Source organism: Mustela nigripes, chromosome 16 (assembly GCF_022355385.1).
Source record: "Mustela nigripes isolate SB6536 chromosome 16, MUSNIG.SB6536, whole genome shotgun sequence".
Lineage (NCBI taxonomy): Eukaryota > Metazoa > Chordata > Mammalia > Carnivora > Mustelidae > Mustela > Mustela nigripes.
In genome coordinates, this window is record NC_081572.1 from 25845168 (window position 1) to 25861124 (window position 15957).

At 46.7% G+C, this 15957-nt stretch overlaps 1 protein-coding gene and 1 non-coding gene across 3 annotated transcripts in view; both read right to left on the bottom strand.

Annotated features, from left to right (window-relative positions):
- The window catches only part of SPAG9 (sperm associated antigen 9), a 139247-nt gene extending 135425 nt beyond the window's left edge, over window positions 1-3822 (bottom strand). For both annotated transcript variants that reach the window (XM_059378821.1, XM_059378820.1), the window contains exon 1: window positions 3302-3822. In XM_059378821.1, coding sequence (XP_059234804.1) covers window positions 3302-3604 — 303 coding nt within the window. In that variant the 5' untranslated portion in view covers window positions 3605-3822. The remainder of the gene's footprint in view (window positions 1-3301) is intronic.
- Window positions 3823-13672: 9850 nt separating this feature from the next.
- TRNAR-CCG (transfer RNA arginine (anticodon CCG)) lies at window positions 13673-13745 on the bottom strand. The gene has a single exon. It is a non-coding gene; the product is annotated as a tRNA-Arg (tRNA).
- Window positions 13746-15957: the final 2212 nt, after the last annotated feature.

Consider the following 15957-nt stretch of genomic DNA (forward strand, 5'->3'; position numbering starts at 1 on the left):
GCCTGCGGCTCGGGTCATGATCTCGGGGTCCTGGGATCGAGTCCCGCGTCGGGTTCTCTGCTCGGCGGGGAGCCTGCTTCCTCCTCTCTCTCTCTCTGCCTGCCTCTCTGCCTGCTTGTGATCTCTCTCTGTCAGATAAATAAATAAAATCTTTAAAAAAAAAAAAAAAAATCTTGGGCGGGGAGAACCACTCTCCTGAAACTCATACTACACCTATGTTAACTAATTTGAATTTAAATAAAATCTTGGAGGAAAAAAACCCACTGATTTACAAATAAATCATTCATAGATTCACAGGACTTAGTCTGGGTAGAGCAGACAGGCGGACGCTCATCCAACTGAGCGACCAAAAACGGTCTTCCTGAGCGCCTGGGTGGCTCAGTTGGTTAAGCTGCTGCCTTCATCAGGTCATGATCCTTGGCTCCGGGGATCAGGGATCAAGCACCACACTGGGCTCCCTGCTCAGTGGGGAGCCTGCTTTTCCCTCTGCCTCTGCCTGCCACTCCACCTACTTGTGTGCTATGTCAAATAAGGAAGTAAAATCTTAAAAACTAGTAAGTAAATAAATAATAAAATCAGACTACTTTAGGTTGTTTTTAAAGACACAAAAATAGCAGACTCAAACCAAAAATTCAAATAAAACAAAGAAAAAGGTAAAATATTCAAGATAAGTAAATCAGTAGATTAAAGATTAAATTTCCGATTCCTTGCTAAGAATTCCTGTAAGAGATTATAGCATAGCACTTCACACCCCCTAAAACATTCTCACCATTTATATATCCTCCTCAAGTTCCACAAAGGTGCTCAGAATTTACTTTACACTTTCTGGTGATGGACAATTTCCAGGCTTTCAAGTACTTTTACAGTAAATACCCTGAGGCACTTTTGCCATAATAGCAGAATCAGGCTCCGCGTTAAAGGCCCAATAGGCGCACTCCCAGAAAATTAAACACAGAATTCACTTGTGCATATTGGCCTAAGAAAGACTTCATTTCTGGAGACTGGATAAAACTTGATTTATCATCTTACATAAAAAGTGATTAACAAGGTAGTTTTATGTTTGTGGTCTGGGAATTGGCTCATCTAGCATTTCATCAATGTTCTCTATTCTCAGGTCATGGCTCTTTGCCCAAAGATTTCATTATACATAATTTACAGACATATCTGAAAAAGTATAAAGAACAAAAACATTTAACATTTAAAGAGTCATATACTTAAGAAATTAATATCCAATCAGGTGCTTACCAATTAGTCAGTTTTATTTTCTTTTTTTTTTTAATTTATTTATTTGACAGAGAGAGAGAGAGATCACAAGTAGGCAGAGAGGCAGGCAGAGAGAGAGAGGGGATAAGCAGGCTCCCCGCCAATCAGAAAGCCCGATGTGGGGCTCGATCCCAGGACCCTGCGATCATGACCTGAGCTGAAGGCAGAGGCTTTAACCTGCTGAGCCACCCAGCTGCCCAATCAATTTTATTTTCTGATTCTGCAACCTGTAGCAGGTATTTTTCTTGGCACGTGTGACCCTGGCCTTTTGCTATGTTCACATGGCACTTCTTTTATCCAAGGTGATAGGTCATGCTGGGCCTGCTCCTCACCTGTGTATATATGTCTATTGCTACTGTATCAACATACTGGCAAACGCCTGTATGAGGATTAAGACACAGCATACTATCTCAAAAGTAGTACATGACCTCTAACAGTACTAATAAACCACTGGAAACTGCGATCCCATCTTTAGATTTTTTTTTTCAATCCCTCCCTCCCTGAAGACTTGGAAATATTCTTGAAATAAAGTCAATTTTCTTTGGCAAGTGCAATGGCATTCCTTTGAGGCAAATGGATCACAAAATCAGAACTAAAAATCATCACTACAGTCAAGCTTAAAAAGGAGAATAAAGAGAACTCTGTGACCTGGTACAAAGGTATAAAAGACAAAATAAAGTTAAAATGGGAGTACTGGGGTGCCTGGGTGGCTCAGTGGGTTAAAGCCTCTGCCTTCAGCTCTGGTCATGATCCCGGGGTCCTGGGGTTGGGCCCCACATTGGGCTCTCTGCTTGGCAGGGAGCCTGCTCCCCCCCACCACCACCACATGCCTCTCTGCCCACTTGTGATCTCTGTCAAATAAATAAATAAAATCTTTTTTAAAAATAAATAAATAAATAAATAAAATGGGAGTACTATTTAGGGTTAGGAAATGAGCTGCTAAACGAATCTCACGTCCTAATACCTTTTTTCTAGCATTTTTCAAAGAGAATATGTCGCTGGTTCAATGATTTGTTATTTAGCTCCTTCAGTCACCAAGTACTTAGCTAGGTGTGTTAGATGCTCAGAAAACAAAGATGAGCACTTCACCTGCATTAGATAACTTCCACAAAAATAATGCCAACACAGCCTGAAAGCTTCAATCCTTGACTGCCTCAAGAAGTCCAAGGCCTATCACTTGCACTCCAGACCTCCAAAACGTTCACAGACCCGAGGTGAGGGCACCGAGGTCACTGCCGAGATGCTAGCTAGGGTTAAGGGCACCTGTAAAATGCAGTCTGAGAAAGGCTGTCAACAGTCACCTACACCTCCCCAACCCGCCCCGCCCCCAGTCCTCTCGATAAATAAACAGAGGGTTTTTAAAGGGAACTGTCCAAGGTGACCACCTGACACGGAGAAACGCTTTGGTGTGGGATATCAACAAAATAAAATTGTACGCTCTACTGACAGAGCGTTGCTATACGACACCTAAATGTTGACAAAGTGTCAACCAAAACACCAAAAAAACATAAAATAAAACCTCCTTCTCAACAGGGTTAAGAACGTCACGAAGAAACTGACCGAAAGAGGGAGATCTCTAACTTCCCAAAGCAGCAACCCCCTGGAAAGGTACTGGAACCAGCGGAAGTTACATATCCAGGACCGAAGTGTGTAAATGCCCCAGCACACACACACACACCATGGTAAAAGTTTGAACCGCCGTCCGACTATCCTACGGTGGTCGGAAACTTCCCTAAACTACCACCGGCCACCGGCCACCCTTATAATCTCCGCCCTCAGCCAACCTCAGGTGCCCTCAGGCCAAGCTGCGGCTTCCTCCCGGGGCCTTGCCTCCTCATCTTCCTCCCTTCTCCTGGACACTCACCCGCCTGCCTCGGCTTCCGACGCCGGTCGGGGGTCCCGGGGGACCTCACGGCCGCCCGGTTCGGTCCGGGGGGCTTCGACCTCAGGCGCGCCCCCTCCCGGGCCGGGCCGCGATCCCCGGCCCCCCGCCCGCCCTCAGGCCCAGCCCCCGCCCTCTCCGCCCGCCGGCCCTCACCTCCTCGGCGTGCTTGCGCAGCGCCTTCTCCCGCTGGTACTGGGTGATGAGCTGCTCGTTGTCGTCCCGCAGCAGCTCCAGCTCCACCTGGTGCTCCTGTTCCTGCGCGAACACCGAGTCCAGGTTCTCCAGCACGGCCACCACCAGTGGCATCAGCTCCTTGACCACCTCCTCGTCGTAGCGCCCGATGAGCCGCTCGAACTCGCGGTAGATGGAACCAGCCAGGCCGGACACCCGCTCGGACATCACGGCCCCGGAGCCGCCGGGCTCCTCCTGGTACACCACACCGTCCTCCAGCTCCATGGTGGCGGGCGGGCGGGCGGCCCGGGGCGTCGCCGGCTGAGGGGGTGTCACGGGCCCGCACGGGACGGGCCCGGCTGGGGCTTGGTGTGGGGTTGGGGCTGCGCCCGGCGGGGTGGGGGGTCCGGGCCCGCGGAGGGGAGGGGTGGGGTGAGCGCACTCAGCCCAACGGCCGCTGCACCAACTGCCGGGGCGGCCGGGCCGCGCGCGCCACACGTCACCCACGGGGCGGGACCCGCGCCGCGTCGGCCCGATGGGCGGGGCCCCGCGGGAGGCCAGGCGCGGCCGGGGGCGGGGCCATGCGTCATCCTGCGACGGCGGAACGGGCGCCGTGGCGTCAACACTCGGCGCCGCGCGGCCGACCCCTTCGCCAATGGGAAAGACGGCTGGAGGAGGGTGGCGAGAACGGTCAGCCCCCGGCGGGGTTCGCAGGGCGGGTCCCAAAGGAAAGGGAGGGGTTCTGGAAGAGTGACTAGCCGTCCAGAATTAACATAGCTAACATTTCTGTTGCCTTTTTCAGCTCACAAAGGGCTGTCTCATGTGTTCCTCCCGACAGGCGTGGTGTGGTAGACCTTTGGCCTCCGTTCCACGAACAGGGAAAGTAGGCCCAGAAAAGTTGTAGTTCACTCAAGGTCACCCAGCTAGAACGGGAAGGAGGCAGATCTGGGGCTCAGACCAGTTCAGATTAAGAATCTCGGGCTCAGAGAAAAGTGAGCAACAGAGGGAGAGGGAAAGCCACGTCGACTAAGACGAGGTCTCCCGAAGTGAGAAGGTGGTTTCGACAACTGTTTGGGGATCAGGACAGTAAGGACAGCCTAAAACAGGAAGTGCAGAGCATTCTGGAGAAGGATAAAACTAAAGCCGCATCTTGCACTTTTTCCAAACTGAGTTTCTGCGCTTCTGCCGTGCAGATTGGTTGGGTGGTATTTCCGGGCTCCAGCCACCCTACTTTCCTCTAGTCTCGAGGGGCGGAGCGGGGAAGTGAGTGGTTGGGGAGTACGGGAGGAAAGGGGTGGAGTCTCTGGGGTGAGTAAGTCCCATGATACGTGAGGTCTCCGCAGCCTGGGAGAGTATCACGTGTGGGGAATGACACAACACCCAAGCCTCCGGCGGACTGAGTCAAGGATCGCTTTCCCGTCTTCTTTAACCTCTGTAGACGGGACGGGAGACTCTCCCAAAGATCCTCTCCGGGAGGCAGGTGACTCAGTCGTATTGAGGCCGGTCTCTTCAAAGAATAGGGAAAAGAAGGCAGGACTCGGATAAAGGAAGGTTTAGTGAGGGAGTACGCCACTCCCAGGATCAGACACCCTCGACTTGTTTACAAGTTCGAGTTTTTTCTACCGAGTATGAATGAGTCTCCCACAGCCTTCCAATCTGGACCCACCTGGAGACCCACAAAAAACAGTATGGACGTTGGACATAGGCCAACCTATAAACTCGGAAGGACAAAAATGAAAATATTAAGACTTACAGCGGTCTGTACTGTCCCTCTTTCTCACCTCACTGCATACCTACCCTTACATTGTTTGTGTGTATGTCTGGGTCAAGACTCTTGCTCTAGACTTTTCGTTCTTCCCTTCCTGAGGGCTGTCATTTAGACATATAGATAGATACAGATATAGATATAGATAGACTCTGCACCCCATCCCCGGAAGTCAGACGAGTAGGAGAACCTAGGGTAAGCCTGCATTTTGTCTTTGCACAATATTATCATACCCATCAAAAAATTTAAGGGGTGCCTGGCTGGTTCAGTCAGTAAAGCATGAGGCTCTTGATCTCTGGTTCTTGAGTTCCAGCCCCATACTGGGCACAGATGACCTCTTCTTTAAGATTTTATTTATTTGTCAAAAAGAGAGAGAGATGGGGCGCCTGGGTGGCTCAGTGGGTTAAAGCCTCTGCTTTCTGCTCAGGTCATGATCTCAGAGTCCTGGGATTGAGCCCCACATTGGGCTCTCTGCCCAGCAGGAAGCCTGCTTCCCCCTCTCTAACTGCCTGCCTCCCTGCCTACTTGTGATCTCTGTCTGTCAAATAAATAAATAAAATCTTTTTTAAAAAGAGAGAGAGAGAGTATAAGAGAGCACAAACGGGGAGCAGCAGGCAGAGGGAGATGTATGCTTCTTTAGGTTTAAATTCGATATAGAAAGACATGAAATATATATGTCTTGATTTTAAGCTTCTGCTAGCTCTCAGAGGTCATATTTGTTTAAAATAAAATCCAGCCAAATATTCATCAGATGTTGAATAGATGAATAAAATATGGTATATGCATATCTTGGAATATTTAGCATTCATCGAGAAGCAGAAATGAAGTGCATTTTACAATATAGATAGACCTTGAAAATACTATGCTAAGTAAAAGAAACCGGTCACGAAGGACCACATATGAAAGAACAGTGGCTGGGGCACCTGGGTGGCTCAGTTGGTTAAGCACCTGACTCTTGATTTTGTCTCAAGTAATTATCTCCTAGCTGTGGGATCAGTCCCTTGGTCCAGATCTGTGTGCAGTGGGAAGTGTGCGGGAGGTTTTCTCCCTCTTCCTCTGCCCTTCTCCCCCTCAAATTTTTTTTAAAAAGAAAGATTAGGGACGCCTGGGTGGCTCAGTTGGTTGGACGACTGCCTTCGGCTCAGGTCATGATCCCGGAGTCCCGGGATCGAGTCCCACATCAGGCTCCCAGCTCCATGGGGAGTCTGCTTCGCTCTCTGACCTTCTCCTCGCTCATGCTCTCTCTCACTGTATCTCTCTCAAATAAATAAATAAAATCTTAAAAAAAAAAAAAAGATTACACTATAAAAAAAAAAAAAAGAAAGAAAGATTAGTGGTTGCCTTGAGCTGGCTGGGGTAATGAGGGAAAATGAATGATGTATGAGGTTTCTTTTGGGGGTAATGAAAATGTTCTAAAATTTATTTGTTGATAGTTACATGACTCTGAATATACTAAAATTCATTGAGGGGGATCCCTGAGTGGCTCAGGTCACGATCCTGGGGTCCTCGAATCAAGGCTGGTGTGGGGCTCCCCACTCAACAGGAGTCAGCTTCTCCCTCTCCCTCTGCCCCTCCCCTCGCTCCTGCTCGCTCACTTGCTCTCTCTTTCTCAAATAAAAATTTTTTTTAAATCTTCAAAAGCCATTGAATTGTATAGTATAAAAAATTGAATTGTGTTGTATGTGAATTATATTTCAGTAAAGCTGTTAAATAAAAATTTATGGTTACAATAACTTTATAGTAAACTCAATAGAAGCATACAACCATGTGATAAAGTGGAAAGAGTAAGATTTTATTTATTTATTTGAGAGAGAGAGAGAGCACGCACACATGGGCAGGGGGTGAGGGGGGTGTGGCCAGGAGAGGGAGAAGTAGGCCCTCCACTGAGCAAGGTGCCCAAAGCAGGGCTGGATCCCAGGACTCTGGGATCATGACCTAAGCTGAAGGCAGATGCTTAACCAACTCAGCCACCCAAACACCTATTTTTTTTTTTTTTTTTAAATTTAAGCAGGCTTCACAGCCTATATGGAACCCAACATAGGGCTTGAACTCACAACCCTGAGATCAAAACCTGAGCTGAAATCAAGAGTTGGATGCTCAACTGACTGAGCTACCCAGGCACCCCTCTTGCAATAGTAAAATCCTATGATTCTCAGGGAGGGGAAAAAATAATAATAAAATAAAGTAACATAAAATAAAACCCTATGATTATTGTTTGTAGGTGGGAGTGAAAGACAGGAGAGAAGGCCTTAAGATTTAGTCCCGTTAGGGGCACCTGGGGGGCTCAGTGGGTTAAACCTCTGCCTTTGGCTGGGGTCATGATCATCAGGGTCCTGGGATCAAGCCCTGCATTGGGCTCAATGCTCAGCAGGGAGCCTGCTTCCCCCCCCCCTTCACTGCCTGCCTCTCTGCCTATTTGTGATCATTGCCCGTCAAATAAATAAATAAAATCTAAAAAAAAAAAAAAAAAATGTAGTCCCGTCAGTCAACTCTTAATTGCGTAGACAGTAATCCTACCTCCTATACTTGACCACCTGGATAAATTTCCAGCACCCACCAGGGCTGCGATTATTGTTAAAGACTAAGAGTCGGGACGCCTGGGTGGCTCAGTTGGTTAAGCAGCTGCCTTCGGCTCAGGTCATGATCCCAGCGTCCTGGGATCGAGTCCCACATCGGGCTCTTTGCTCCGCAGGGAGCCTGCTTCTCCCTCTGACTCTGCCTTCCACTCTGTCTGCCTGTGCTCGATCTCGCTTGCTTTCTCTCTGACAAATAAATAAATAAAATCTTTAAAAAAAAAAAAAAGACTAAGAGTCATTCAGGAAAACAGGTCATGTTATGGACTTTAGAGTAAATGTTTATTCTTGATTCCTAAAAGGAAGGAAATTCCATTTTAACCCACTGAGCCACCCAGGTGCCCCTAGGAAATTCCATTTTAAGAGATTATTCGGCCTTACAAAAACAGTGAGGACACTAATGGGGGCAGCAGAAGGGAGGCGCTGATGGAGGCAGGAAGGGAGGTGTTTCTTCCTAAGCACAATAACTATAATCACGGGAAGACTGAAATTACTAGTCCTGTTGTTTGTCTAGCCTTCTCGAACTTTTATGGTTATTTCTAAGTGAGTCAATTTCTCTGCTTTCACAGATTATATTTTCCCATAGGTGGAGAGAGGGTCTCTGAAAGAGGAAAAGAAAAGAAGGCTCCTCGTTCCCAAGGCTTTCCACCTAGGGCAGTGTGAAATGACAAATAATCACAAACTAGATCGCAAACCAGAAAGTCCTTGAGGAGACAGTCTTGCTGTGGAATTCAGAGTTCTTAAAAAGTTCCAGAGGACTTTTCTCAGCCCTCAGTTTTTCCTTCAAAATTCTTTCTAAGGTGTCAGCCTAAGATAGATAAATCTGTCCGGGTTGTAGTTGCAAAAAGGCCTCCAGGTGAGTGCTATTCCATTCAACACCCCCGACTTGGAACTCTGGACTAGCAGAAATTACCTCTAAAATGAGGAAGCTTGGGTACCTGGCTGGCTCAGTTAGTGGAGCATTCAACTCTTAATCTCAGGGTCCTGGATTTGAGCCCCACTTTAGGCCTAGAGCTTACTTTAAAAAAATAAAAAAGAGGGGGTTGGGGGAGGGTTGGGGGATGGGTGAACCTGGTAGTGGGTGGAGCAGTGGGTGTTGTACATAAACAATGAATCTTGGAACACTGCATCAAAAACTAATGGTGGGGACGCCTGGGTGGCTCAGTGAGTTAAGCCTCTGCCTTCGGCTCGGGTCATGATCTCAGGGTCCTGGGATCGAGTTCCACATCGGAGCCTGCTTCCTCCCTCTCTCTCCCTCTCTCTCTGCTTGCCTCTCTGCCTACTTGTGATCTCTGTCAAAAAAAAAAAAAAAAAAAAAAAAAAAACTAATGGTGTATTTTATGGTAACTGATATACATAATAAAAATTTTTAAAAATAAATAAAAATTTTTAAAAATTAAAAAATAAAAAACAGGGGCACCCAGGTAGCTCAGTTGGTTAAGCATCTGCCTTCGGCTCAGGTCCTGATCCCAGGATCCTGGGGTAGAGCCCTGCCTTGGGGCTCCCTGCTCACTGAGAAGCCTGCTTCTCTCTCTTCCTCTGCCCCTCCCCCCCCGCTTGTGTTCTCTCTCTCTCTCTTACTGTCTCCCTCTCTATTATGAATAAATGAAATCTTCAAATAAATTAAAATAAAATGAGGAGGCAGAATATATGGCTGAAACAAGAATCCCAGTACCTAAGGCTGTTTTTAATGGGTCCAAGGAATATCGGTCATATTTGTATTAAGGGCTATTTTTTTCTCCACTTCCTTCTGACTTGGGTTAAGGGAAAGAAGAGGCTCACCGCCCACCTCAGTATATTTTTTACACATAGAGCTGAAGTTCACTCTGGGAGTAAAAGATTTTTTTTTTTTTTTAGATTTTACTTATTTATTTGACAGACAGAGATCACAGGTAGGCAGAGGCAGGCAGAGAGAGAGGGAAGCAGGCTCCCTGCTAGGCAGAGAGCTGGATGCAGGGCTCAATCCCAGGACCCTGGGATCATGACCTGAGCTGAAGGCAGAGGCTTTAGCCCACTGAGCCACCCAGGCGCCCCAAAGATATTTTTTTTTTAGACTTGATTTATTTATTTGTCTCAGAGAGAGCAGGAGCAGGGAAGAGGGACAGAGGGAGAAGCAGAGCCCGGCTGAACAGGAAGCCTGAATCCAGACGTGATCCCAGGAACCTGGGATTATGACCTGAGTCAAAGGCAGATGCTTAACCAACTGAGCCACCCAGGCATCCCAAAAGATATATTTTTAATGGGACGCCTGGGTGGCTCAGTTGGTTAAGCCGCTGCCTTCGGCTCAGGTCATGATCCCAGCGTCCTGGGATCGAGTCCCATATCGGGCTCCCTGCTTGGCAGGGAGCCTGCTTCTCCCTCTGCCTCTGCCTGCCATTCTGTCTGCCTGTGCTTGCTCTTGCTTCTCTCTCTATGACAAATAAATAAAATAAAATCTTTAAAATAAATAAATAAATAAATAAAAATAAAATAAAATAGCAAGTTGGGGGCACCTGGGTGACTCAGTGGGTTAAAGCCTCTGCCTTCAGCTCCGGTCATGATCCAGGGTCCTGGGATCGAGCCCCACATCAGACTGTCTGCTCAGCAGGGGCCCTGCTTCCTCCTCTCTCTCTCTGCCTGCCTCTCTGCCTACTTGTGATCTCTGTCTGTCAAATAAATAAAATCTTCAAAAAAAAAATAGCAAGTTGGATTTTCCCTCCGATTACAGACACATGCAGACTCACTATAGAGTATTTGCTAAATACAGAGAAGAAAATTAAAATCACCCATAGGGTCCCATCTTCCAGATGTCACATAGTTAACATTTGACAATCTGTAGAGCGATCCGGGAAGTCTTCATTGTCCTTGGGGAGAAGAGTCAAGTTCGTACAAGGGGACTTCTTTTCTCTAGAGTAAGTAAGCACCCAGTGAGACTCGCCAGCAGGAAACCTGAATTTTGGTCCCCAACTCCACCCCCACTCCCTCACTTGAGTCTCTTAAATAACTAGATGAGAAAGACATAGATTAAAATTTTAGGAAATATCAGACAAACCCAAAGCCCATTTCCAAAAATCTTTAAATAGATTTCATTGGGGATAACATCACAAATTCATTCTAGTTTAGGAATTAATTTCGACACACTAACAGTCATGCTGGGAAAGGAATGGAGGTGAGAAGAAGTTATTTCTTCTAAGTGCCAGTTCATTTGTGTATATGATTTGGGGGGAAGATCCCAATGATCTAAAACATCACTCCTGAAATCCACCATCTTCAAGAACTCAGTGCAATTCAGCCAACACTTACTGCCTAGGAAGTGATGGGTCCTGTGCTAGGCCCAGGGTGAAGATTCTAAACTAAGATTAACATAGATCGGGCATAGTACTTGCCCTCAAGATGAGCAGTCTAGTAAGGAAGGCAGGCCTGGGAGGCATAAACCATGTGCTAGTGAAATCTACATACATACAAAGTACAGTGATGGCAAAGAGAAAAAAACAGTTAGGTCTGGAGGTTATTTAGGCAAAGGCTTCCTGAAGGATTCTGCCAAGGGGAAAGTAATCTTGGCAAATGCTTGGCTTGAAGGTTAACTCTCCGATTCAGATAAACAGAGAAAAATTTATTTGTTTTGTCTCAACCAAATCTGGCCTACTCCTGAGACCACAATCACAGAACAGACCTAGTTCAAAGGAAAGCTTGGTCTAAAAGGATTATTGAGGGGTGCTTGGGTGGCTAAGTGGGTTAAGCCTCCACCTTCAGCTCAGGTCATGATCTCAGGGTTCTGGGATCAAGCCCCGCATCAGGCTGTCTGCTCAGCAAGGAACCTGCTTCCTTCACTTTCTCTGCCTGCCTCTCTGCCTACTTGTGATCTCTCTATCAAATAAATACATAAAATCTTTTAAAAATTAAAAAAAAGGGCACCTGGGTGGCTCAGTGGGTTAAGCTGCTGCCTTCGGCTCAGGTCATGATCTCAGGGTCCTGGGATCGAGTCCCGCATCGGGCTCTCTGCTCAGCAGGGAACCTGCTTCCTTCTCTCTCTCTCTGCCTGCCTCTCAGTGTACTTGTAATTTCTCTCTGTCAAATAAATAAATAAAATCTTTAAAAAAAAATTTTAAAAAAAGGATTATTGAAACAGTTCCTTTAGGTCACATGCGTGTGTGGTCTCTTTTAAATAAAAATAATGAGTCCTAGGGTACCTGGTTGGCTCAGTCAGTTAAGCATCTGCCTTGGGCTCAGGTCATGATCTCTGCTCAGCACAGAGTCCGCTTCTTCCTCTCCCTTTGTGTTCTCTTTCTTAAATAAACAAAACATCTTTAAAAGAAGAAGAAGAACACCATCTTTTGGCTAACCCCTACCCCTCCTGAAACTCCCCGTAAGAGCACTGACAGTAAAAGGGCTAAGTATGTCTTTAGGCACTTGTTGGAGCTGGGTAAAGGTGAATGGTCTCTGGCTGGTCTCAAGCAAGTCATATTCTTGTGTGCCTGGGCCTTCACAGTTAAAGTTTTGAGCTACTGCAGCTCATGCCCTGCTCCCCAACCCCCATGTATCGCTCCCTGTTTCATTTGGCCTCCTTTGACTCTGATGTTATGTGAGATGTCTCTGAAGTCTGGCTGGGGTGGCAGCCTTCCCTGCAGCCCTCACCTCAGAGCCAGCTGCTGTCTACCATCCACTTCTGCCACCAAGTCCCCAGGCTCGGCTTGCAAAGCTAAGCCTCCAGGCCTCCCAGGGCCTAACTGCCAAGCCCCCCAGCACAGACAACTTGATGTTGGTAAGGGTAGAGATGCAGTGAGGGTAGAGTCCTTAGTGGTACTTTCCACTTATTCAACACCCCTCTTACTCTCTAAAACAAAGCGTGGACTTCCAAAAATAAGGATGATCATCTGATAGTTTTATGGTCTTCATACCTGTTCTCCTTTCCCCTATCCTACTGATGTTCCAGTCTGAATAAGTGAGGCCTTTTCCCATTGTTGTTTCTCCATCTCAACTTCAGACTCCTGGTTAAATCTTATCAGTGATCAGGGATTTTCTCTACACTTTGGGTGACCTGCTGGCAAGGCCACTAATATGCTGGAATGGGGGGTGGGTAGAGAGAAGGCCAGAATACTGTGGGTAAGGGACAAAAATTGTGTCTGGTTTGCCAGGTTAATGTCTTGCCAGGTTAATGTCAACTGATTTCAGATCTTTCCCTTAGCATTCCATTGGCATCTGTCAATCTCCCTCCCAGCCTCCCCATCCCCATGTTACTTAAGGTAATGGCCATGGTTATAGGTGTGAGAAATACTTAAAAGAGTCAATGGACAGAACTTGCTAGATGGAGAGGGTGATAGAAAGGGACTCACAGGCTTCTGGCTTGGCAAATGAGTAAATGGTGGTACCACCAATCAAGAGAACTAATCCAGGAAGAAAGGTTGCTTTTTTTTTTCTTTTAAAGACTTTATTTATTTATTTGACAGAGAGAGAGATCACAAGTAGGCAGAGGCAGGCAGAGGGAGAGGGGGAAACAGGCTCCCTGCTGACAGCAGCCTTAGGCAGACAGCCCAGGACGCTGAGATCATGACCCGAGCTGAAGGCAGAGGCTTAACCCACTGCTCAGGTCTCCAGAAGGTTACTTTTTAAAAATAAAATAAGTTTGGGGGCTCCCGGGTGGTGCAGTGCGTTAAGTGCCCAACTCTTGGTTTCAGCTCGGGTCCCTGTGGTGAGATGAGGCTCTGCATTCAGGGCAGGGTCTGCTTAAGACTCTCTCTCCCTCTGCCCCCACCTGCTTGTGCTCGCTGAGTCTCTCTCTAAAATAAGTAAATAAATCTTTAAAATAAAATAAGTTCACTTTGAACACTATGGTTTGAGGAGCTTCTGGGCTGGATCACAAAGAAAGATAACAGGTGGATAAACCATTCGAAGTCATTCATTTATGAATGTAGGTAAGGCTTATCTGTGGATGATACTGCTAGGGTGAATCATTTTATGAAGCACATGGTCCAATTTCACCCCTTATATTTTTTAGTTTTTAAGACTTTTTTTTTTTTTTTTTTTAAGTAGTCTCTGCACCCAACATGGGGCTTGAACTCATAACCCTGAGATCCGGAGTCCCACGCTCTACTGACTGAGCCAGCCAGGCACCTTTTTAGCCTTTATATTTTGTTTAATCAACTAATTTCTAACAAATAGCTAGATGAAATCAGCAACCGCAAGGGAATGGGTATTTTATTGGGGAAGGGAAAGAAGCCTGAACTAATTTTGGAGTTTATGTCATCGCTTCTTAGGAAGGCAAATCTGGGGAAAAAAAGTTAGGTTAAGAAAGAATGTTAGTGGGGCGCCTGGGTGGCTTAGTGGGTTAAGCTGCTGCCTTCGGGTCAGGTCATGATCCCAGGGTCCTGGGATCGAGCCCCACATCAGGCTCTCTGCTCAGCAGGGAGCCTGCTTCCTCCTCTCTCTGCCTGCCTCTCTGCCTACTTGTGATCTCTCTTTGTCAAATAAATAAATAAAATTTTTTAAAAAATGAAAGAAAGAATGTTAGTGCGGCACCTTGGATGGCTCAGTCGCTTGAGAGTCCAACTTTTGGTGTCTGTTCAGGTCATGATCTTGGGGTCCTAAATCAAGCCCTTCACCCAGCAGGGAGTCTGCTTCAGGATTTTCTCCCCCGACTCCTCTCTCTTTAAAAAAAAAAAAAAAAAAAAAAAAGGGATGGGCGCCTGGGTGGCTCAGTGGGTTAAGCCGCTGCCTTCGGCTCGGGTCATGATCTCAGGGTCCTGGGATCGAGTCCCACATCGGGCTCTCTGCTCAGCAGGGAGCCTGCTTCCTCCTCTCTCTCTCTGCCTGCCTCTCTGCCTACTTGTGATCTCTCTCTGTCAAATAAATAAATAAAATCTTTAAAAAAAAATAAATAAATAAATAAATAAATAATTAATTAAAAAAAAAAAAAAGGGAAAGAAATGATGTTTAGTGTCCTTCTCCTCCCATTTTTTTATAGCCAATGAAACTAAGGCCTAACAAGTGAGAAGCTTCAGGACACCTGGCTGGCACCAGCTCTTAATCTTGGGTCGCGAGTTCAAGCCCCACATTGAGTGTGGAGCCTACTTTTAAAAAAGAAGAGAGAAGCTTTGATAAGAAAGCTGAATGAGGGCACTGGCCACAGGGATAGGGGGTGAGAACGGAGATCCCAGAAATGAAACAGAAAAATCCTCAGAAATGAAATAGAAAGATCACCTGAAAACAAAACAACATTACTTTGGAGGCACCTGGGTGGCTCAGTGGGTTAAAGCCTCTGCCTTCCGCTCAGGTCATAATCCCAGAGTCCTGAAATCAGCCCCACATTGGGCTCTCTGCTCAGCAGGGAGCTTGCTTCTTCCTCTCCCTCTGCCTGCCTCTCTGCCTACTTGTGATCTCTGTCAAGTAAATAAATAAGATCTTTTAAAAAACAAAACAAACAAAAAAACAGGACAACATTACTTTACAATCTCGCCCAGGATGGATCCTGTCCTGATAAGACTTTACTCCCTCTAGAGAAAGCTGGGAACTTGTCTACGTGTTGCCACGTCGCCAGGGCCGTGGCTGACTATTCCAAAGCAACTATGCTCATATGCATATGTAATCACTGTGCAAACTGTGGTCGTTAACACCAATGTTAACATCAATGTCTATTCGCCCAGAAAAGTAACAAATCCAGCCCTAAGGACGAGGCCAGTCCACAAACAGGGAACAGGATATGAACAAACTGAAACACAATCAAGGGCTGTTGAGTTGGTTTTCTATTTAAGGTCTACGGCTTATCTAAAATAAAACAGAAAAAGAGGGGCTGGTTGGAAACAGGGTGCAGTATCTGCTCAGAAGGGAAATCATCTCACGCGGGGCCGCTGTGACCTTTGTCACTTTGTTCCTCCACATAGTCCTGTATGAAAATGACTCACTCCTCACACCGGCTGCTTATTTTTAGTAGGAGCAGCAGAGCCCGTCAAACACCTAAGCATAGCACCGCTGCCAATCAGCCTCACACACGAGAAGCAGGGAACAGATACCCACTTGTTCATTTCAGTTTGATCTGCGTAACTCAAGGGGCACCAGAGAGTCCGCCTCTTTCAAGGCAGATATTTGCTCTTGCCTTCTCCCTCGGCGCTGGGAACTCCCCGCAGAGATTTACTCCTCTGGACGTGAGATCTGAGCATGAGGAGGTCCCTTCGCTAGCAGTGGAATCCAGTTCCTTCCTCTTACAACTGAGGAATCACCCACGGTCACCTCTGGCTGCAACGAAGCTCCTATCTAGAACACTGGACTCCGCTCAGTGCCCTTTTTCCCCCTCTGTTTTTTTTTGTTTTTTTTTTCAAATACTGAAG